Source organism: Garra rufa, chromosome 20, assembly GCF_049309525.1.
Source record: "Garra rufa chromosome 20, GarRuf1.0, whole genome shotgun sequence".
NCBI classification, from domain to species: Eukaryota; Metazoa; Chordata; class Actinopteri; order Cypriniformes; family Cyprinidae; genus Garra; species Garra rufa.
The window spans coordinates 8,901,836-8,925,974 of NC_133380.1; the positions used below are offsets into that span (position 1 = coordinate 8,901,836).

General features: G+C 35.1%; 1 protein-coding gene across 1 annotated transcript in view; it reads left to right on the forward strand.

Moving 5' to 3' along the window:
• The window catches only part of LOC141294326 (voltage-dependent L-type calcium channel subunit alpha-1D-like), a 69,567-nt gene that overhangs the window by 32,461 nt on the left and 12,967 nt on the right, over positions 1–24,139 (forward strand). The window contains exons 22-33 of the mRNA XM_073826384.1: positions 5,174–5,302; positions 6,644–6,709; positions 6,867–6,958; positions 7,173–7,332; positions 8,100–8,227; positions 8,698–8,794; positions 8,888–8,990; positions 12,698–12,799; positions 15,590–15,723; positions 17,731–17,847; positions 19,683–20,080; positions 23,360–23,386. Of these exons, the coding sequence (XP_073682485.1) occupies positions 5,174–5,302; positions 6,644–6,709; positions 6,867–6,958; positions 7,173–7,332; positions 8,100–8,227; positions 8,698–8,794; positions 8,888–8,990; positions 12,698–12,799; positions 15,590–15,723; positions 17,731–17,847; positions 19,683–20,080; positions 23,360–23,386 (1,553 nt within the window). The remainder of the gene's footprint in view (positions 1–5,173; positions 5,303–6,643; positions 6,710–6,866; positions 6,959–7,172; positions 7,333–8,099; positions 8,228–8,697; positions 8,795–8,887; positions 8,991–12,697; positions 12,800–15,589; positions 15,724–17,730; positions 17,848–19,682; positions 20,081–23,359; positions 23,387–24,139) is intronic.

Consider the following 24,139-nt stretch of genomic DNA (forward strand, 5'->3'; position numbering starts at 1 on the left):
AATGGACAAAAATTGAATGGAAAATATCCATTCCATCTTTTTTTTTAAATTTATAATTAAAAAGCCTTGTGAAATGATCACTTCATTGTTTTTAGTGGCTTGTTAAATGCATTTATAGATATGAAGCATTAGATCAAAGACAGCCTGTTTCTATACAGATGTCTTGCTGTTGGATCTGTGCTGCTTATATCTATACTCATCAGTCCCCATTCAGGGGTATGTGTGACTTTCATCCAATCTTGCGGTGGTTGGAGTGATTGGTTTGCCCATCCCCTGTTGCATGCTGGGATATGTAGCCGCTAACATTAGCTTCATTTTCTGCAGATGGCGCTCGGCCACCCGCTCCATTCTCCTCCGGTCAGTGCCCAAGTGGTGTAGTCCGTGTTTAGTTTTAAACTTCCTCTCTTTCAGTATCTTCTGTTCACCTCCAGACAGAATGGCCCTGGAGCTCAGAACTGATTTAAATAACAAGAATCAAAATCGAAATATCAAAGATGAGCGTTCACTAGCAAACTAAACAGTAACATTTTAGTGTAGACAGAGGCGTTCACAAAAAAAGGAAAAGTCTGGGTTAAGGAAGTGTGTTTCCTGTATTTTCTCCTATTAATTCTTAATGAAGAGTTCTAAGCTTTGAACTGCTGAGTCAAATTGGAATCTGAACCTGATTCAAACCTGAATAGATTCTCACAGGCTCTGATTCAAAAATGAAATGTATGTGAGAATAAAAAAGTTAGTAATGTAGGTAATGTAAACCTAAACAAAAAGTTTAAACTAAATCATATTTTTTTGCTTTTTAAAATGATTCCACACACAGATGCATGTAGGTAGATGTGAAGGGCAGCACAGGTTGATTATGACATGAGATTGACAATGGCTGTTGAGTGTTACGAGATGTAGTGTGTGTGTCTGCTGAGTGACTGTCTGTCTCTCTGTTCTGTCTTCCTCAGAGGAGAGAGCTTGAGTAGAGCAGGTGTGTAGACGTCAGACAGGCTGCATGACCTCCATTACTGCTTACTGCTCACTTCCTTCCCCCTTTTTAAACTTATTTCTTTCAGTTCTACTTTCCTACTTTCATTCTTTTCCTTCCTTCCTGCTTCTTTCCTTTTTTACTTTCTTTTTATCTATTCCTTCTTTCAGCTTTCTTTCTTCCTTGTTTTGCTTTCTTTATTTTCCTCCTTCCTTTGTTTCTTTTTTCTTTCTTCCCATCTTTATTCTCTCCTTCCTGTTTTCTTTCTCTCACTTCCCTTATTTTCTTTCTTTCTTTCTTTCTTTCTTTCTTTCTTTCTTTCTTTCTTTCTTTCTTTCTTTCTTTCTTTCTTTCTTTCTTCATCCATCCTTTCTTCCTTTCTTTCCCCCCTAATTTTATCTATGCCTTCCTTCCTTCCTTCCTTCCTTCCTTCCTTTTTTCTTTCTTGTTCTTCATTTTTTCCTTCCTGCCTTTCTTCTTTCCTTCACACTTTCTTCCACTTTCCTTACTTTGTTCATTATATTTTTTTTCATTCTTTCCTTCCTTCCTGTTTCTTTCGTTCCTTTTTTGTGCCACTTATCCATTCTTTTTTCTTTGATTTTACTATATCTTCTATCTCTGCTTTCCTTCCTTTCTTCCTTACTTCTTTTCTTTCTTCCTTCCTTCCTTCCTGTCTTCCTTCTTTCCTACTTCTTTTATTCCACTTTTGTGCCGCCCATCTTTTTTCTTTCTTCCTGTCTTCCTTTTCTGCTTCCTGTTTTCTGTCTCCCACTTGCCTTAATTTTCTTTCTTTCTTTCTTTCTTTCTTTCTTTCTTTCTTTCTTTCTTTCCTTCTTTCTTTCTTTCTTTCTTTCTTTCTTTCTTTCTTTCTTTCTTTCTTTCTTTCTTTCTTTCTTACTTTTCTTTTGTGCCACCCATCTATCGTTTCTTATTTCCTTATTTTTTTCCCCTAACTCTGCTTTCCTTCCTTTCTTCTTTTATTCCTTCCTTTATTCCTTCTTTCTCTCACTTCCCATACTGTCTTAATTTTTATTTCCTTCGTTCTTTCCTTTCTTGCTTCCTTTCTATTTCTTTCATTCCTCTTTTGTGCCACCCATCCATTGTTTTTTCCTTTCATATTGTTTTACTTTTTTTATTTTCTATCTCTGTTTCTCTTTCTTCCTTCCTGCCTTCCTTTTTCCTTCCTGCTTTCTTTCTCTCACTTCACTTACTTTTTCTTTCCTTCATTCTTTCCTTGCTTCATATTTCTTTCATTCCTCTTTTGTGCCACTTATCCATTCTTTTCCTTCCTTATTGTTTTGTTTATTTTATCCTCTATCTCTGCTTTCCTTCCTTTCTTCCTTCCTTTTTTCTTTCTTCCTTCCTTACTGCTTTCTTTCCCTCACTTCCCTTACTTTTCTTACCTTCCTTACTACTTTTTTTCCTCTTTTGTGCCTCTCATTCATCCTTTTTCCTTGCTTCTCCTTCCTGCCTTCCTTCTGTCCTTCCTATTTTGTTTCTCTCACTTCCCTTTCTCTCTTAATTTTTCTTTCCTTCATTCCTCATTTCTGCTTTCCTTCTTTTCTTCCTTCCTTCCTTTCTTTCCTTCCTTTCTCTTTTCTTCATTCCTTTTTTGTTCCAACCCACCCACCAATCCATCCATCCTTCCTTCCTTTCTTCCTTTTTTTTTTTTTTACATATTTTATCTTCTATCTCTGCTTTCCTAATTCCTTCCTTCCTTTCTTCCTTCTCTCTTTTTTCTTTCATTCCTCTTTTGTGCCACTCATCAATCCTTTCTTCCTTCCTTATGTTTTTTTTTACCTTTTTCTTCTATATTTACTTTTCTTTCTTCCTACCTGTAATTTTCCCCCTTATTTTTCTTTAATTTGTTTTCCTTGGTTTATGCTTTCCTTCCTTGTTTCCTTTCTTAATTTACCTTTCTTCCTTCATTCTTTCTTTACCGCTTTACTTCTCTCAAATCCCTCCCTCTTTTTTCCTCCCTCCATTTTCTTTATTTGTTCTCCTTTTTGCCTTCCTTCTTTCCTTTCTTTCCTTCCTTTCTGCATTCCTTCTTTTTTGCCATTTTATTTTTTCCTATGATTTCTTTCTTTCTTTCTTTCTTTCTTTCTTTCTTTCTTCCCTCTCTTGCATTTGACTGTTAGAGCGCCCTCGGGTGGTGTCTCTTTTACAGGGCGCATGCATGGAGATGCTGCGGTGCTACTGGAATACTGAGCTCTCTCAAGTCTTGTGTTGCTGTCATGGCGAGACCGCATTCGAGAAAGACATTGTATGTGTGTAAGCGTGTGCACATATGCCTGACTTGCTTAACGCATGCACCATAAATGCTCCAGCCAGAAACTGCATCCAACCATTTCTGCTTCTCATGCAAATGTAAATAGTTGAAGACGAGGGATGTCAGGCTGTGTGACTGAAGCCATATCTGTCTGGAGTCTTTCTGCACAGATGAAGGATTTCATCTTGTTTTTTTGATTACACGCTGAATTTTCTTCCCACTGTGTGAGTGTCTTAATGCTGATGAATGTGGATTTTTTTTTTTTTTTTTTTTGCTCTTTCAGAATCAACTGATCCGTTCTCAAGATCAAATGTGTGGACGAGAGTTTATTTTCTGTGCATGTGAACGCAATGTGAAATAATAATGCTAAATTTAAAGCTGTTTGATTCAGAAATAATAAATTGCATCAATAGTGGACATTGGTGGACACATTTATCTAGTGAAATGATTATTCTGTGCATAAATGCAAATTATTACAGATATGTTTTCCTGTGGTATTGGTTTCTAGTTAACTATTACAATTAATTCACTTAAAAGTCTATTTAATTGTACATCAAATTACAGAAACAGCGTTGATCTATTTATAATGCACTGCCTGTCAATGCATATGAATGTAGAGCAATGTAAATTTCATAATGTGGCATTGTGGCTTTGTTATACTTGTTTCTCTTAGCGTTTTTTTGGATACGCGCTTGTTTACAAAGTTGTAATCGTTGCATAAGTGTGCGCTAGTCCCTCATTGTCCTGTTAATGTGTGTGTGTGTATGTGTGCTGTACTGTACGTCGGATGCTGTCTGGAGCCGCTTATGTAATCCACGAGATAGAAATAAGGTCACATGATGGACCTTCATGTTATATAAGCCCCTTATGTGAATCCAGTCCTGTTTGTCTCTGGTCACTGGTCATTTTTCAGTCCTCATAAGCAGTTTTGAATGGAAGATTGTCTATTCTTGAGGTTGTCTGAGCAGATTTGCCATCTTGGTTTGTGAAATGACAAATGCCTGTGAATGCGTGTTAAAGCGTAAGTGGCTGTGCAAACGTTATGTGTGAGTGATTAATTCAGGTCTTTGATTTTAAAGCCCACAGAGGCACCTCAGGTGGATGAGTCGGGGGTAAGAAATTCTGCCCCTCTTGGGCTTTTTGCCCGGTTTTACAGTCTGCATTCTTTTTCAGGTTTCCGTTTGAGTTCTGAAATCTTAATTAAAACATTGTTACCTTTCATCTTAACCCACCCTGACTTCAATTTGTTGAGTTTTGGCTTTCTATTTACGTTCGTTTTCTCTGTTTGCTCTGTTTGTCAAGATTTTGCTTTGGTTTTTACATTTTTTTGACTATATTTGTCGATTAGGGGAGTGTCACCCAAACGCGACGAACCGTGTGAGTGTGTGCGTGTGTGTGTGTGTGTGTGGGGTCGTCGGCCCCTCACGTTTGTAGCGCTGACACTGCTGCATGGTTAAGGGGCCCCTGAAGTCAGGTCAGATTAGGTCGGATTGGGTCAGGTAAGGTTGTGACCTCAAACTGACCTTTCACCCGTGAGGTTTAGGGGCCCACTGTAAGTTGGCATGAAGTAACTCTGGGTCAAGAATGCCATGCTTGTGCTGATGCGTGCAGTCAAGTATGGCAAGGTTTTTTTGTTTTTGTTTTTTACCCAGCATGCCCCCTTCTGCCCCCTTCTTTATCTCTTTAGGATAAGCGTGAAACACAGGGTCTCCGGGAGTATTTCTGGATCAGTCAAACCAGCCTATATATTATTTTAAAAAGCATTGAAATGTATTTATAAAATCAAAATTTTAGCTATAAATGAATCCACTCAACACCTGCTTTGAGACAATTTTGTGCTTCCCTCTGCTGGTCAGACTGCCTTAATACAGCCTGATGCCCTGTGTTATATTTTTCTCCTGATTGGTTCACTAATGCCGGCTTTGCCCCCACAGAACACTGAGGACAGCGCTCGCATTTCAATCACCTTCTTCCGTCTTTTCCGAGTGATGCGACTGGTCAAGCTGCTGAGCAGAGGAGAGGGCATTCGAACCCTCCTCTGGACCTTCATCAAGTCCTTCCAGGTCAGATGTGATTCTGAGCTAATGAACCAACAGATCATATTAAAGCTTATGCATTTAATTTGAAAGTTGTATTTTATCCTTTATAGTGAAAGAGTGTATTTTTGGTTTACCTGGACCCCAGCACAACAATTATTTTATTTTTATTTTATTTGTTTATTTTTTTTTACTCAAAACATAGTACTAAATTATTATTATTATTATTATTATTATTATTGAAAATATTATTTTTTACTTTGACCCCAGCACAACATTTGTTTACACAACACAAATTTATAAAACACAAATTATTATTTTATTTTATTTAATTATTTTTTGCTTAAAGCTTAGTGCTAAAATATTATTATTATTATTATTATTATTATTTAAAAAAAATATTGTCTTGGGTTATTTATGTCTTTTTTGTTTACTATGACCCCTCAAAGCTTAGTGATAAAATATTATTTATTATTATTATTATTTATTAAAAAAAAATTGGTTTACTTTGACTCCAGAACAACATTTATTTTATTTTAGTTTTTTACCTAAAGCTTAGTGCTAAAATATTATTATTATTATTATTATTATTATTATTATTACTATTATTATTATTATTTATAAAAATATTGTCTTGGGCTTATTTATGTCTTTTTGTCAACATCTGACCCCAGCAGAACATTTTATTTTAGTTTAGTTTAGTTTAGTTTAGTTTAGTTTAGTTTTACATAAAGATTAGCGCTACATTATTATTATTATTATTATTATTATTATTATTATTATTTATTAAAAATATTGTCTTGGGTTATTTATGTCTTTTTGTTTAATTTGACCCCAGCACAACTTTTTATTTTATTTTATTATTTTATTTATTTTATTTAATGTCTTTTTGTTTACTTTTTCCCGAGCACAACATTTATTTTATTTTATTTTATTCTTTTTAATTTAATTAAATTTTATTAATATTACATTTTTTTTAAAGCTTAGTGCTAAAATATTATTATTTCTAAAAAATATTGTCTTGGGTTATTTATGTCTTTTTGTTTACTTTGACTCCAGCACAACTTTTATTTTATTTTATTTTATTTTATTTTAATATTATTATTTTTTACTTAAAGCTTAGTGCTGCTAAAATATTATTATTATTGCTATTTATTATTTATTTAAACTATTTTATAGGTTTATTTATGTATTTTTGTTTACTTTGACCCCAGCACAACGTTTATTTTACTTTATTTAATTTTAAAGCTTAAAATATTATGATATAATTTTATTTTTAAACTTAGTGGTAAATTATTATTATTATTTATAAAAAAATATATTGTATATACATTTAGTTATTATAAATACATGTTATGCTCTTTTCAGGCCCTGCCTTATGTCGCTTTGCTGATAGCCATGCTGTTCTTCATCTATGCTGTCATTGGCATGCAGGTTAGTTTCATAAGTAATATTTTTTCCATATGCCATGAATTGTGAGAAACATTCATGATTTGACAGGTTTATGCAACTGTAACAGATTTTTTAAGAGCGCTATTAATTTTTTTTATTTTAATACATTACAGTGGAACTTAGTTTACCTTTTTTTTAGATGTTTGGGAAAATTGCCATGGTGGACCACACACAAATCAACAGGAACAACAACTTTCAGACGTTCCCCCAGGCTGTGCTTCTACTCTTCAGGTCAGTTAACACCACACTGAAGATGTTGGTGTTAAAGTCAAAAGTAGCAGGGTTTTAACCTTTTACTAAGGTGTTTTTTCGTTTCTTATTCTTTCTCCTTTTTTCATGCTACCACTTTATGTTGGTGTTTAAAACAAGTGTTTAATGTAAGGTATTGTCTGCTGCATCAGATTGCATTTCAGATTCATTATTGTTTGGGTGTTTTTGGGTGTAGATGTGCAACAGGTGAAGCCTGGCAGGAGATCATGTTGGCATGTATGCCAGGGAAGCTGTGTGACCCAGAGTCAGACTATAATCCCGGAGAAGAAATGACCTGCGGAAGCAACTTTGCCATCATCTACTTCATCACATTCTACATGCTCTGCGCCTTCCTGGTACACACACACTAACTAGATAATACAGACTTCCTTTTCATTTATTTGAATTACTAAAATAGTATTATTTATAATGTTACTTGTCCATCTCTAAACCTCAAAAAAAAAAAAAAATGTTTTTAAGAATGCATTAAGGGGAGACGCTGCAGGCAAAAAACACATTTTTTCAAAATACGTTTTGTCATAAATCTCCACTTCAGTAGCACTTACACACACCAAACTTTACATTTTTATTCCTGTCTATATTCTGAAGGATTTTACTGAGGGATTTGTTCATATATAATTTGCTTATTCCCCCCAAAATGGCAAAAAAATACATTTAATGTTTTCTGTCTGTTCCAGTTTTTTTATATGAGATAAAACATTTAAATTTAATATGTCAAAAAAAATTTAGCAAGAATTTTGAAACTGACTTCATCCAGCGTTTAGATTTTTGTACTAGAAATGTATGCAAATTAGCGCATATTTCATTAAATAATGGATCATTTGCATATTTAAACCTAACATTTTAGAAAAATTGTAATACGAAAAATGTTTACTATTATCAATGTAACCAATTAACTGGGTAAGTAAGGTGATAACTATTAGTTAACTATTAGTGTCTCACCTTAACGTCATTATTTGATCTCTTTATTTGCTGTTTTGTCGTTTCAAAGCGCCAAAAGGATTCATTTAGTTTGTTTTTATTTATTATTTTTTTAAATGATCAACAATGTTGTTTTCAAAACTTGTACATGTGAATCAAATTAAATAATATCTTGTTTTAGATCATTAACCTGTTTGTGGCTGTCATCATGGACAACTTTGATTATCTGACCCGTGATTGGTCGATTCTGGGGCCGCATCATCTCGATGAATTTAAGAGGATTTGGTCAGAGTATGATCCCGAGGCCAAGTAAGGATGTGTAAATGTTTGTCAAGTCATCTATATTTAATGGAGAGCTTTATAAAAAAATTGATTATTTCAATTCGGCTTCACAGTAAGGTACATACAGTAATCTTCAAATATTAGAACAATTCAAATTCTACTGTAAAGCAGCTTTAAATTTAGTTTAGGTTAGTTCAGTTTTGGTTCAGTTTAGATCAGTAGCTGTGTAAAGTTCATATAGACTGTAAGAAGAAGAAAATAGTGTCATTATTCAGCTTGAATCAGTTTAATGTTGATTCAGTTTAGTTCAATAACAGTGATAATGCTGCAAAATTCAGCAGCAAAGCAGCTTGATGGAAGACAACAGTTGATTTGAAGTTTTGTTCTCATCTGAATATTTCGAGGGTTTCTAGACCTGACTGTTGAATGTATCTCAACATGTGATGAAGAGCAAATTGAAATTTGATAAGTCATATTTCTCTCTTATTTTATTGCAGAGGCAGAATAAAACATCTTGATGTAGTGACATTGCTACGCCGTATTCAGCCTCCTCTTGGATTTGGAAAACTCTGTCCTCATAGAGTCGCCTGCAAAGTAAGACACACATTTACAAATGAATTTGGCAAACACGCTCAACCCACCGTCTCACTCTCTTTCTTTTGGTCTGTCATTGTTTCTTTATTCTAGAGGCTGGTGGCTATGAATATGCCTCTGAACAGTGATGGGACTGTCATGTTTAATGCTACACTTTTTGCTCTTGTGAGAACTGCGCTGAAGATCAAAACAGAAGGTATGGGAATAATCGGATACAAGCAGAACTGGTTTGCAAATCGCTTTAAATTAAATTTGACATTTTACTGCAATTAATATAATTCAAAACCAATCTTTTGCATCATTCACAAATGACAAGTGTTTTAAAATGTTTTAGTGAACTATAAATCGTAATGTAGGTAAAAATAGGTAAACTATGTTGTTACACTATCGTTCAAAAGTATGGGGTTTTGGGTAAAAACCATTATTGGAAAAAAAAATCTCTTATACTCACCAAGGCTGCAGTTGTGATGCAAACTAGGAAAACCCAACACTTGGTGAAATTTGAGGTTTTTGATAGGTTTTGATACCATATGAAAGCTGAGTTCAAGCCCTTTCCAATAAACTATTTTTATTTAGCTTTTATAGCTTGAATGTAACAAAAGTTATGGCTTAATTTGACTGATAGCTATGATTTTAGGGAATGAAATTTTAAGAAAAACGGGTTTTACTCAGTGTTGTTTTCGTCAACGATGACGATGACGAAATCATTTCGTTGACGCCAATTTTTTTCATGACGATAACGAGACGATGACGAGATAAAAGTGGCTCGTTGATGACTAAAACATGACGAGACGTGTGCGAGTTTTCGTTGACGAGACGAGAATAGACGAAAATGCTAGTGGGTGGTCCGTCAGACGTTTAAAATGCATGACATTTCTGCTTATTGTGCATGCCAATTAAAACCTGAAACGTATCTGCCGCTATGGCAAGCCGTTTTAGCATTAAATACTCCTTGCCATACTAGTATGGCAAGCCGTTTTAGCATTCCATCCTTGTTTGTCTTTTATGTTTTAAAACATTCCTTCATTATTGTAATTATTGGTGAAAATAGTTGATCCGGAAGCTCACATTGTGTTGAACTATAGATCTGCTATTTTCAGAACTTATAAGTGACACTACCCAACAGCAAAATACTTACTGACCTACATTAATTTGTTAAAAGACTACTTTTTCCCCTTTTTTGACTAAAACTAGACTAAAACCTTTTTGACTTTTCGTTGACTAAAATTGGACTAAAACTATCACATATAGAAGTGACTAAAATTTGACTAAAACTAAGAAGCATTTTAGTCCAAAAGACTAAGACTAAATCTAAGATGGTTGTCAAAAACAACACTGGTTTTACTTTCACTTCACGGGTTTAATGAGAGCTGTCTGTCAAGTTAGGAGCGCTATACTGCATCATTACACAAACAGACTAATGTCTGTTTTCCATTGTTTATCATGGGCATAGTCTCTAAACTTTTGATCACCCCTTGTATGTTTAGATAGCACAAATAATGTACCTTGTAAGAGCGCAGTGCAACTGTCGCGCACCTTTTCATATAACAGGAGTCATCGGACTCCTCCTCTTTAGTAACTTCATCATCAGATCCTTCATCTCTGGATGTGAAATGGTCTATAATAACATAGTTTAGTGCACTGATATCACCAAGATTGAGCAGACTGAAACAAGTAAGATTGTTTAAATGAGCAGCCACAGTTCTTCAGACTGTGTTGTTGCTCTCTGCCATCTCACGATATTAATAAATAAATAAATGAATACAAAAATTGCGTCCCGTAGAACTGGCGGGGAATGTGCATTAATACACCTTTAGTAAATATGTTACGTGGTTTATTTTGATAGGTTAACTGTTTTGTGTTTAGAGAAAGCACCTCCGCAGCACGTGCCTAACAGAGACAGGCATTTCTGCACTAAACAAGTGAATTTTCTAAGATATTTTCAGAGATGATAGAAAAGGTGTTATAGAACAATTTAATGAGAAACTAATTTTGACAAATGTACGAGTTTCGGAGATCGCATCACATTTATTTAATCAAAAATACTGAAAAACAGTAATATTGTAAAATATTTTCAAATAATAACTAATAATAAAATAACTAATTTGTTTGTGAAAATATTTTAAAATCTAATTTATTCCTGTGATGCAAAGCTGAATTTCCGTATCATTACTTCAGTCTTCAGTGTCACATGATCCTACAGAAATCATTCTAATAGGTTGATTTGGTGTTTCTTATTATTATTGTTGAAAACTATGGAAGTCTTAAGAGGGCCATGCATTATTATATTTTTCTCTTTTTTGTTTTCTTGTGATCTTGATGCAAGTTGTCAGTGTTTTTTTCTTTTGATAAAAACATAAAAGTTGTTTTCCTGTGATCTCGAAATAAAGTTGTTTTCTTGTGATCTTGACTTAGCAAAAGTTTTTTTCTCGTGATCGAAACTTAATTTTCTTGACATAAGTTATTTTCTTGTGAATACGATAAAAAAGTTGTTTTCCTGTGATCTCGAAATAAAGTTCTTTTCTCGTGATCACAACTTAATTTTCTTGACAAGTTATTTTCTTGTGAATACGACAAAAAAGTTGTTTTCCCGTGATCACACCTTCATTTTCTTGACATAGAAGTTATTTTCTTGTGATCTCAACATAAAGGTTTTCTTGTGATCATGACATAACCACTTTTTGTTTTGTCTAAGTTGAGATCACAAGAAAATTAAGTTGTGATCATGAAAAGTCTAAAAAGAAAAAAATATTAAACTCTGTGACCTCCTAAGGCTTCTGTAGAAAACAGTTGTGCTGCCTAAAATTTTGGGGGAAAGCATGCTACATTTTAAATATTATTTAAGGAACAAAGTTCAAAAGAAGAGCACTTATTTGAAATACAAATATTTCAAGTAAGTGTCCAGTATAAATGTCCTTATGGTCACTTTTGATTAATGTAATGCATCCTTGCTAAATAAAAATATTATTTTTCTTCTTTCAAAAAAATTCTTATTGACCCCTTTTGAACAGTAGTGTATATGAGTATATGTAGGGTATATAAAAGTATATGTCTATATATATATACCCTATATATAAGGGTGATATCATAAAATTGTACTTTTGTTTCGCATTTGTTTAGTGAAAACAGACTTTGGAATAAATTTTATTATACATGTTGATGTAAACAACGCATAAAAATCAAGGTTCCTCTGAAATCACTCTTCAGCCATCTTTTTAAAGCTGTTTCAGAGCAAATGTAAAACTATAGCCATCAAAATATTGAAAATGTGTTTTTTTTAACCTGTAATGTCCAGCTTTATTACACGGCTCTTTGGAATGCTTGATTCTGATTGGTCAGTTGAGACATTTGCAGGTTCGTTCTTTTCAAATAATCACCGCTCCAAAGTAATAACGCATAGCCGGTACTACTTGTATGTTTAAAATCCCTCCGTGCCAACAAAGATTACCGTTTGGCGCCATCTTGTGACAAACACTGGACAACCACAGTTAACAATGGAAAATTTCGACATTAATCTATTTAAATTGTCTTACTAACGTACATAGTTTGAATGTTAGTCACGTGGTACTATATCGTTTCGCGGAAGGATAAAAATGTTAATTTAAAACAAATATGCCAATAAAAGGTTTCAAATTCATTTTCATGTCCAGTTTTTTTCCTTATGTGGCAAGTAGCCGTGTAATAAGCGGGATAATGTACAGGCAGCCGGTAGTTATCGCAGAAAAAAGCCCCTTCAGTGTGATACAAGACCCTCCGCTTCGCGTCGGGTCCTGATCACACTGTCGGGGCTTATTTCTGCGATAACTACCGGCTGCCTGTACATTATCCCTTACCTAGTTAACGGTAGTTAGAGTAGAAACTACATTGTAAACTACACGTAACATGTTGTATGTTTTGTCCCAGGTAACCTAGAGCAGGCGAACGAAGAGCTCCGAGCCGTGATTAAGAAGATCTGGAAGAGAACAAGCATGAAGCTTCTGGATCAAGTGGTGCCCCCTGCTGGTGGTCAGTTATTAAATCTCAGAGATTGCTGCTGCTAATGGGAATACACATTCACAACAGAGCATAGACACATACTTCTGCGTCTTTTAACTCACACCTAAATCATTTTAAAACACAGTTTAGTGGAATATTTAAACATAATGTACATCTGTGTCATGCACACACACGCACACACTTTTTCCTGCTGTTCTACTCTTAGTTTCTCCTAGTCGGGTCTCTGCGATGTTTGTTCTGTTCTGTATGTGTCGCGAATGCTCTCCTCTCCTGCTCGGTACCACACTGCGTCCACACTGGAACCTCAATGATGTGTGTTTGTGTGTCTGAACATATGGTTGGAGGATTTAGAGAAGGGGTGTGTGTGTGTGTGTGTGTGTGTGTTTGTGTGTGTGTTGAGCTTTGGGCTTGCATGGCAACTCAGGCATGCTGTGTCCTTCTAAAAAAAAATGTGTCTCTTTCTCTCTGTTTCTCTCTTTTTTCTACACTGTCGCTCTCTCCTGTATCTGCTTGAGCTTTTCCGCAGCTTCCGTTCCTCATTAACTGTCTTTCTGTTCATGTAAAAGTTCAAATCTTCAGAATATTCTGAAGCAATTCTGTTTTAGGGTGGTGGCATGGAACTAATGTTGCCTCTTCTTTCCTGATCTGTCCCCAACGTGCTTGTTTAAAAAACAGTGACACAGACCCCTGCTTCAGAATGATTCTCACACACTTACACATACATTAACACAACATGCAACACTTTATATACACATAGATGGTCAACATGCATATGCAGTTTGCATATTAGACACTCACTGAAATGTAACGCTAATGTGCTAATACACATTGCTCAGTGCTGCTTGCTTGCATGTTCCCAATAGAACTTAAACGCATTTAGGACTAGAATTTAGTGCAGTTAGATGGCTTAGCTGATGCTGTTTTTTTGCAAACCCCTAGTAGTCTCTCTCACAGTTGCTATGCTAATGCTAATCTGCTAACACTAATATGTTAACAGGTGTCTGGTGACTCCAATTAGATGGGTGCAAAACTATGATTTTGAAATATTGCTAAACTGACATTACATAAAGCTGGTAGCTATATTTTGGAAGAAGATAGCTGGTTTCTAGCTGGTCCAAGTTGGTCATTAGCTGTTTTTCTAGGTGGCTAATAACCAGCAAATTACTAGCTAGAATCCAGCTACTGTGTTCCCAAACAAAACTAGCAGCTTAAGTTGGATTTTCCACATATTAATTTGTCTTAGATACCACCATGGATAAACGTTTGTAAACCTAACAATTACTAATTGTAGTTATCTATGTTTCTATCATGAATGGCTAGGTTATACAGTCAAACCAAAATTTATTCAGACACCTTCAACATTTATTACATTATCACAGCTTATTCGCTATAGTTTAGAAAATGGTAATAAGATATGACAAGAACTCAGACCCAGATTCAACTTAAAAAGTTCAGCAGCTGCCTTAAACTTTTATGTTAAATCAGCTTAAAACTACAAGTCATTTTAACTTATTACAATAAAAATGAGTTGATTTAACTTAACATTTTAAGGCAGCTGCTAAACTTAAGTTTTTAAGTTGAAACTGGTGAAAACTCTTTACAGTGTGGTTTATTCACTATAGTGTAGAAAATGGTAATAAAGTATGACACGAACTCAGAGTTAAACTCTGTCAGAAAGAATTAATTTTGAAAATGTCAAATAACTTTGAATCAATTTTACTGGTTGTCCACTGTATAAAGAGAATTTTTGGATATAATATGTCACAGTTTACTTCATTTTGCTTTCCTCACTTACATATATGAACTATACTGCCCTCCAAAGGCAAAGCGCAGTAACTACACATTTGGTCAATATTGAGTTAAGGCTTAAAATGGGCTTTGTGACAACCGTTTTGTCTTGTGGCAAAGTCTCCTGGTTCAATTTTGTCCCGTTTCAGAGAAACGAGAGTGTCAAAATCGCAGTAACTACATGATCCAAACTAATACCATATAAGGTGTAAAAACTTTAAAGGCTTTTTTCTCAGTTTCAGTGTCGGCATAGTTACTGCACTTTGCCTTTGTAGGGCTGTATAGTGTCCTGCACCCACTAGTAAAAAAAGATTAAAAATGATATCTGGCGGCTGAATGTTTTTAGAATAATAATTTATATACAAATGGATTTTTGTCATCAGTAGGACTATTTTTTAATTGAAAATGCAATCATTTTATTTATCATAGAAGTACAAATTTGATTCAGCATTAAAGCATTGATAATAGTTTTTTAAGCAAAAAATCAGCATATTACACTGATTTCTGAAGGATCATGTGACACTTAAGATGCTGAAAATTCAGCTTTGCACAGGAATAAACTATAATTTTTTTAAAATATACTCAAAAAGCATACAGTTTTTTGAGATAATAATAGTATTTCACAATATAACTGTTTTACTGTATTTTTGTCAAGTAAATACAGCTAGTGTAGTGTATATGCATTCAAGGGAACTAAAACAGCAAAACGCGTTGGTGTCCTGTAATGTACAGCGTATTTTGCTCATGTATGTGGTGTTTGTTAATTAAAACCGTCTGTGTTTATGTGGTAGACAGAAGTCATTTGTGTAGAAATCCAGATAATCTAAGGGGTTCATTAATATTTAACTCACAAAACTGTTGTTCTCTTTCAACTTATATATAGTTAGAATAACAAAAAACATCTCTTGGCGTCAGTTTCTGTCTCTCGACGTGCATCACCGCAGAGGTGTGTATGCGTGCGTTGAAACTACTTGCTGACAGCGAAGCCGTGTGTGTGGTCTGTTCACTCAGATGATGAGGTAACGGTGGGGAAGTTCTATGCCACTTTCCTGATACAGGACTACTTTAGGAAATTCAAGAAACGCAAAGAAGAAGGCCTGGTTGGCGTTCACCCAGCGCAGAACAACACCGCCATCGCCCTACAGGTAAGCAGAACATACTTGGAGATTAAATTCTGTTGATTCTTTAGAGTATATTGACAAGTTGTATGTTCTTTTATGGTCATGAATTTGCTTATGTTTTGTATATATTGGTTTTGGATTTGATGCGTTAACACTGACAGAAATTGCACTCCTCAGGGTCATTCTCAAAGTTTTGTTCTTTAGTTATTTTAGAATCAAATGGTAACATTTGTTTAAAGTCATGACACACAAGTAAATAAATAACATGTTTTGTCCTTTTTTTTGTATTTAGTTTTATTTTTAAATTATTATACATTATACATGCTCTTAAATGGCATGTACCAACATACTGTAATTGGTCACTTTACATTTTGATCAAGCAGTTGAGGTCAAAAGTTTACACACACCTTTCAGAATCTGCAAAATGTTAATTATTTTACCAAAATAAGAGGGATCTTACAAAATGCATATTGTTTTTTATTTAGTACTGACCTGAATAAGATATTTCACATAAAATATGTGTCCACTAGAAAAAATAATAGTTGAATTTATAAAAAATTACCCTGTTCAAAAGTTTACATCTCCTTGATTCTTAAGACTGCGTTGTTACCTGAATGATCCACAGCTGTGTTTTTTCTTGTTTAGTGATAGTTGTTCATGAGTCCCTTGTTTGTCCTGAACAGTTAAACTGCCTGCTTTTCTGCAGAAAAATCCTTCAGGTCCCACAAATTCTTTGTTCTTTTTTTCTGCATTTTTGTGTATTTTAACCTATACCAACAATGACTGTAAGATTTAGAGATCCATCTTTGTACACTGAGGACAACTGAGGGAGTCATATGCAACTATTACAGAAGGTTCAAACGCTCTCTGATGCTTCAGAAGGAAAAACCATGCATCGAAACCCGGGGGTGAAAACTTTTGAACAGAATGGAGATGTGTACATTTTTCTTATTTTGCCTAAATATCATATATTTTCATTTAGTACTGCCCTTCAAAGGGTACAGAAGATAGTTAAATGTTTCCAAAGAAGACAAAATATGTTAAATTTACCCTGATATTCAAATTCAAAAAGTCATTCAGGTAAGAACACAGTATTAAGAATCAAGGGGATGTAAACTTTTGAACTGGGTAATTTTTATAAATTCAAATATTATTTTCTCTTGTGGACTATATGTAAACATGTGAAATATCTTATTCAGGTCAGTATTAAATAACAATAACATGCATTTAGTATGATCCCTCTTATTTTGCAAATTCTGAAAGGGGGTGTAAACTTTTGACCTCAGCTGTAAGTGGACATTTTCATCTTGCGTATTAGTCAAAAGCAAACCACTGTCAGTGTGAACACCCCGAATGAATAAAAAATGCTGAATAAAGTGTATTTCCTTTGCATGAGACCTTCTTTACCTCAACTGTATCTCTTTGTTTCTGGATGTGCTAATGTTGTTTTAGCTTGAATATGGATCCCTCAGTGTGATAATGGTGACCTGTAAATGTTTTTCTGTCTGTTGTACATGTAGTTTGAAGTGTTTGTATTCGTTTATCATCACTTCAGAGTTATAATTCATGTATTATTGTTTTAAGACGTCCTCTCCATCCTCATAAATCAAACACCACTGTGTTTGATTTCTTTGCAAACATAATCTTTGTTTAGAAGGGCATTTCCTTAGAAATGTGTTACAATTTTGAAATGATTTATACACACAAAAAAAATTCTAAATAGCATATGTGGCTAATATAGTCTCTTGTAGAAAGTCACAGTAAAAGCTAGCATCTTAGTTAAAGTGTATTAGGGGATTTAAGAAGGCGCTTTTGTGTTTTTCCTCTATGTCTGCTGTGATTTGTTGTCATCTTTCATGAATTTGTCCTGTCTGGAACTGTCTTCGTCAAGCCTGTTTGTGTCAATGTGTCTGGTAAACTGCCCCCTGGTGGCATGTGTGTGTGAGGGTCTCCGTTTTCAACATGTCGCTGCTGTTCAATGGCTTTCCATTCAAGAGCAGGTCCTTAGCTATCTTGTCGTCACGCTTTCAGGCTGGCCTTCGTACGCTGCATGACATTGGGCCAGAAATCCGCCGTGCGATATCATGTGACCTGCAGGATGATGAGCTAGTAGACTTTATTCCAGAGGAGGACGAAGAAATTTATAGGGTAATTTACTCACCTTTTATGACCCCTTTCTCCTTCTAAAATCGATCTGTACCTTATTGTCTTACTTTAACTGCCTGGTTTTTAATAGTAACGATTCCTTAAGGGAGTTGCGATGAATTGTTCGCCATCCCTGGAGGTCGTACACACTTAGATTAAAACCTTGAATGGATAAATTCGTCATGTTGACTATCTAAAAGGTTGACTTTATTGAAGATTGTGCGATAGGCAAATCTTCATCCCAGGTTTGTAGTAACGTTAGCCTTAGCATAGCATATCTATTTATCTACATTTCTCTTGATTTCAAATTCAGTTCAGATTTGATCAGTTCATGAAATTCACTCACACCATACGCCATTTTACCTCCTTTCCAACTTCTTTTTCCCATGAGATCATTAAAAATGGCAATCAAATGACTTTACATCGGATTAATGAAGATGCCATATTTCATTTTGTGCAAAAAAGGACTTTTTTTGTTGTTGTTGCATCAGCTAAAGGATATTACAACTACAGCCTGTACTGTTATATGACTTTCTTCAGTCAGACGAATGCAATCAGAGTTATTTCAAAAAATGTCCTGGCTCTTCCAAGCTTTCTAATAGCAGTGAATGGGTGTTGAGATTTTGAAGTCCAATAAAGTGTATCCACCTATCATTAAAAGCACTCCACACAGCTCTGGAGAGTTGATAAAATGAATCAATGCATTTGTGTAAGAAAAATATCCATATTTAAAGGAGAAGATCACTTCCAGAAAAAAACAGTTGATTTACTCACCCCTTTTGTCATCCAAGATGTTTATGTCTTTCTGTCTTCAGTCGAAAAGTAATTGCTTCTTAAGGAGAACATTTCAGGAATTATCTCCATATAGTGGACTTCAGTGGTGCCCCCAAGTTTGAACTTCCAAAATACAGTTTAAAAGCAGCTTCAAATATCTCTAAATGATCCCCGACGAAGAAGAAGGGTCTTATCTAGAAAAACAGTCATTTTCAAAACAAATTGACAATTTATATACTTTTTAACCTCAAATTACTAGATAAGACCCTTCTTCCTCGGCTGGGATCGTTTAGAGCCATTTGAAGCTGCATTTAAACTGTATTTTTTAAGTTAAAACTCACAGGCATCATTGAAGTCCACTATATGGAGATAATTCCTGAAATGTTTTTCTGAAGAAACAGAATTTCTTTACGACTGAAGAAAGAAAGACATGAACATCTTGGATGAAAAAGGGGTGAGTAAATTATCAGTACATTTTTGTTCTGAAAGTGAAATTCTCCTTTAAAACTTTACACACCGTAACCTCTGGCTTCGCTAACTTCTTTTGCATGTTCACAAGAGAGTGACGTTCCAGCGGATGACGTAGGATATAGGCATAGCCTAAGCTCCTTGCTGTACACAAAATTTGGTTCTTGCGAAACTAGGATATTTTCATCGGAGCTTATGCTATGCCTACGTCATTTTGTGATGGGTGGACGCACTTTATTGGACTTTGAAATCTCAACACCCATTCACTGCCATTATAAAGCTTGGAAGAGCCAGGACATTTTTTAATCTAACCCTGATTGTATTCATCTTAAAGAAGAAAGTCATATACACTGTCCCTTTAAAGGCCATTCACACCAAGGACGATAACTATAACAATAGGTATAACAATAGAAAAGGCACAGAATGTTAATATTAAACAGAATTTTTATCGTCCATTGGTGTGGATATTGGTTATCTTAATAGTTTTTGTTCTTGGTGTGAACGTTTCCTTTGCGCAAACTTAAATATGGCGTCAATCCTGACTAACGTCCATTGGGTGTTTCTTTAAACTTACAAACACAAGTATTTCTTCACAGCGAAATGGAGGACTCTTTGGTAACCACATCAACCACATAAATGGAGACCCCCGGAGGAGCTCCAGCCACCAGACAAACGCCACACAGCGCCCCCTGCAGGTGCAGCCACCCCCACATTACGCCCACATGGAGCAGCCCGTGGGGCGCTTGGGTCGCGCCAATGCCATGGCGCAGCAAAACCATCATCGCCACCATCACCACCATCATCACCATCATCACCATCACAACAACTCCTACAACAAGTCGCCCAAGTCTACCAACATCAACCTCAACAACGCCAACGTGTCCAGTTTACCCAACGGAGGACACAACCGTTACTATGAGCATATACCGGCTAATGGTTACCCGGGATCATATTATGGAGAATACGACAAGCCCAGGACCCCACACGGGCAAAGGTGAATGCTTGTTTTGATGTTAAGATTTGTATTTGTATGTATCCCATGCCAGCAGATTATGGGGTAATGAATCTGACTTCTTAAACCAGTTCCTTCTATCCATTCGGATTGATTGGAATTGCTTTAGGAAGGATGTTTTTCAAGGTAATTACTCACCCTCATGTCGTTCCAAATCTGCAAGACCTTCATTCATCTCCGTAAAACAAATTAAGATATTTTCGATGAAATCCAAGAGCATTCTGACCCTGAATAGAAAGCAATGCAACTGTTCAAGGCCCAGAAAGGTAGTAAAGACATTGTTAGAATAGTCCATGTGACATCAGTGGTTCAATTTTAATTTTATGAAGCTATGACAATACTTTTTGTGCGCAAAGAAAACAAAAATAACAACTTTATTCAACAATTTCTTTGCATGCTAAAAGTATTCTCGTAGCTTCGTAACATTACGGTTGAACCACTGATAAAATAGTCACATGCACTATTTTAACAATGTCCTTCCTACCTTTCTGGGCCTTGAATGTGGTAGTTGCATTGCTGTCTATGCAGGGTCAGAAAGCTCTCGGATTTCATTAAAAATATCTTAATTTGTGTCTTTCTGGTTTGGAACTACATGAGGGTGACAGAATTTTCTTTTTTTTTTTTAGATGAACTACCCCTTTAAGTATCTGTCGTCTTTAGTAGATTGGTAAAAAAAAAGTGACTTTTTTAAACTCTGCATTCATTTACATTTATGCTTTTAGATGATTATTCATCTGCATTATCATCAGCTTTAAGGTGTGGTCACATTTATTGTTGTTTGCAAATTTTTGCTGCCAAAATCTAGTCAATTGGAATAGGTGTGAGAGTGATTTCAGATTTCCCCATGCAGTTTTTGTAACAGGTTCAAGTTGATCCTGCAAATTCGCAATAAAAAGTTGCTTTGTTTTAAACAAGGGTGAAAGGGTTTATTTGTAGCAATAGTCAAAGAAACATTGTATGGGTCAAAATGATAAATTTTATTGAAATTTTATTTCTTTTATTTGTCTAAATCATTATGATATTAAGTAAAGATCATGTTCCATGAAGATATTTTGTAAATTATCTACCATAAATATTTTTGATTAGTAATATGCATCGCTAAGAACTTCATTCGGACAACTTTAATGGCGATTTTCTTACTATTTATTGCACCCTCAGATTCCAGATTTTCAAATAGTTGTATCTCAGCCAAATATTGTCTTATCCTAACAAACCATACATCAGTGGAAAGCTTATTTATTCAGCTTTCAGATGATGTATAAATCTCAATTTTTAAAAATGTACCCTTATGACTGGTTTCAGGGTCCAGGGTCACATATTGCTGCACTATTGACAAATTAAAAAAAATTGGTCATAATTTTGCTAATGTGACTGTACCTTTAGAGCATTAGATTTCATTATTTTTAGCATTTATCCACCTTAAAGAGACTCAACCTGGGCCCTGTCCCACACACTGTCCTCCTCTCACCTACGCTGGTCCATTATCTGACCATGGTGATACCATGTTTTCTTCAAGGTGTTTTCACAAACACAATCTCATGAGAGATTGAAAACAAAACTATTTTACGAGTTATGTATGATTTTTAGACAAAATTAAGTATGAATTTACTCTTGACCCCACTCCTGAAGTTAACTATCAATGGGACATAAGCAGATTGTACAACAACAAATGAAAGAGAGAGTATAAATTGATGAATTACCCAGCAATATGCAACATAAAATAGTTTCAATGAAACTGTTGCTTTACTGCAGACCCGAGTCCATTTGAGGTGTTCAGGACGCTTTTGTAGAAATAAACATCCAATTTTGTCAACCTTGATTGATATTTACACCTTACTTCCGACCAAAATAAGAGGGATTATACAAATGCATGTTGTTTTTTATTTAGTACTGACCAGAATAAAAGACGTTTACGTTTACGCCCACCAAAAAAATAATTGTTGAATTCATAAAAGTTCAAAAGTTTACATACGCTTGATTCTTAATACTGCGTTGTTACCTGAATGATCCACAGCTGTGTTTTATTTTTTTGTGTGTATAGTGATAGTTGTTCAGTTCAACAGTTAAACTGCATGTTGTTCTTCAGAAAAATCCCTTAGGTCCTACAAATTCTTTCGTTTATCAGCATTTTTGTGTATTTGTGTAAAAGATCCATCTTTTCACACCTCAGGACAACTGAGGGACTCATATGCAACTATTACAGCAGGTTAAAACGCTCACTGATGCTTCAGAAGGAAACACGAAGCATTAAGAGCTGGGGAGTGAAAACTTTTGAACAGAATGAAGATGTGTGCATAAATATTGTGTTTTTTTTTAAATGCATTCCTACACTTCAGAAGCTACAGAAGATATTTGTTACATGTTTCATGTTGAAGACAAAAATAAGTTAAATTTACCCTGATCTTCAAATTCAAAAGTTTTCACCCCCAGCTCTTAATGCATTGAGTTTCCTTCTGAAGCATCAGTGAGCATTTGAACCTTCTGTAATAGTTGCATATGAGTCCCTCAGTTGTCCTCAGTGTAAAAAGTTGGATCTCAAAATCATACAGTCATTGTTGGAAAGGGTTCAAATACACAAAAATGCTGGAAAACCAAAGAATTTGTGGGACCTGAAGGATTTTTCTGAAGAACAGCAGCTAGTTTAACTGTTCAGGACAAACAAGGGACTCATGAACAACTATCACTAAACAAAACAAACAAAAAAACAGCTGTGGATCATTCAGGTAAGAACACAGTATTAAGAATCAAGTGTATGCAAACTTTTGAACTAGGTCATTTTTATAAATTCAACTATAATTTTCTCTTGTGGACTATATGTAAGTACATATATCTTATTCAGGTCAGTACTTAATAAAAAAAAAAAAAAAAAAACATGCATTTTGTGTGATCCGTCTTATTTTGGTAAAATAATTAACATTTTGCAGATTCTGCATGGTGTATGTAAACTTTTGCCTTGAACTATATATTCAGACCCTCCAAAACGTTTTTGACACTTACCAATCTGGTTAAACCACTTATTGCTGAGTAAAAGCTTATGTGAGAGATGGAGGATGCTGCGTTTTTCAACTCGGGTTTGTACAAAGCAATCAAACCAAGTGTGAAAACAACCTCACATATATAAAAATGCTGTATATATCATGTATATACTGTATGATATATGTGTCCATTCATTCCCTTACCCTATTCCCCTGCTTTTCTCCACCTTTCTCTCTTCCTAACCGAAATGCTTTCTCTTAACCATCTCTCTGCTTTCTGGAACAGAAGGCGCTACTATGAGACGTATATTAGGTATGTTACATTAGGTATTCTATGTTCACATAGATAGCAGGTACTAATGCTTATAGAGAAACAGACGGTGAATGATAAGCAGAACTGTGCTCGGTGGGTAACAACGTTGGGATTTCCGCCTCAGCCCTGTCCCATATGGTGCTTTAAGTTGTCTCTTGAAGGACTAAGAGCACTATCTGGAACAGGGCCTTATACACACACACACACACACACACACACACACACACACACACACACACACAGACACACACACACACACACACACACACACACACACACACACACACACACAGATTGACTACAAAACTGGAAGAGTTGATGGGAGTGTCTAGTAAAGCATTAACAAATCAGGATACGTCTTTGAGTCTCTGTATGTTGTGATTGGGTGATGAAGCGAAAGAGGAGGGGCTTGTTGCATGTGTCTGCTGGATAATCGGTGCTAACAAAACAAATCGCTTGCCTGGCTTAAAGGATGACTCGTCAGAGTAATACTTCATAGAAATGCAAATAACACCTAATGTTTAACTTTAGTTAATAAATTATTATACAATATTTTTTACCAAGAGTTGTCCTTTAAGTTCACCTCTGCAGGAATGTTCAGATGAATTATATATTGGGCCAATGGGGATGCTAGTCTGATTCAACCTTAAAGTAGATGCCTGTTGTCTATTGTTTGACAAAAGCATGGCTGTAATGGACAGAAGTATAGTTTGCTCAATATTTTCTGTAATAAAATAAAAGGTTTGATTTGAT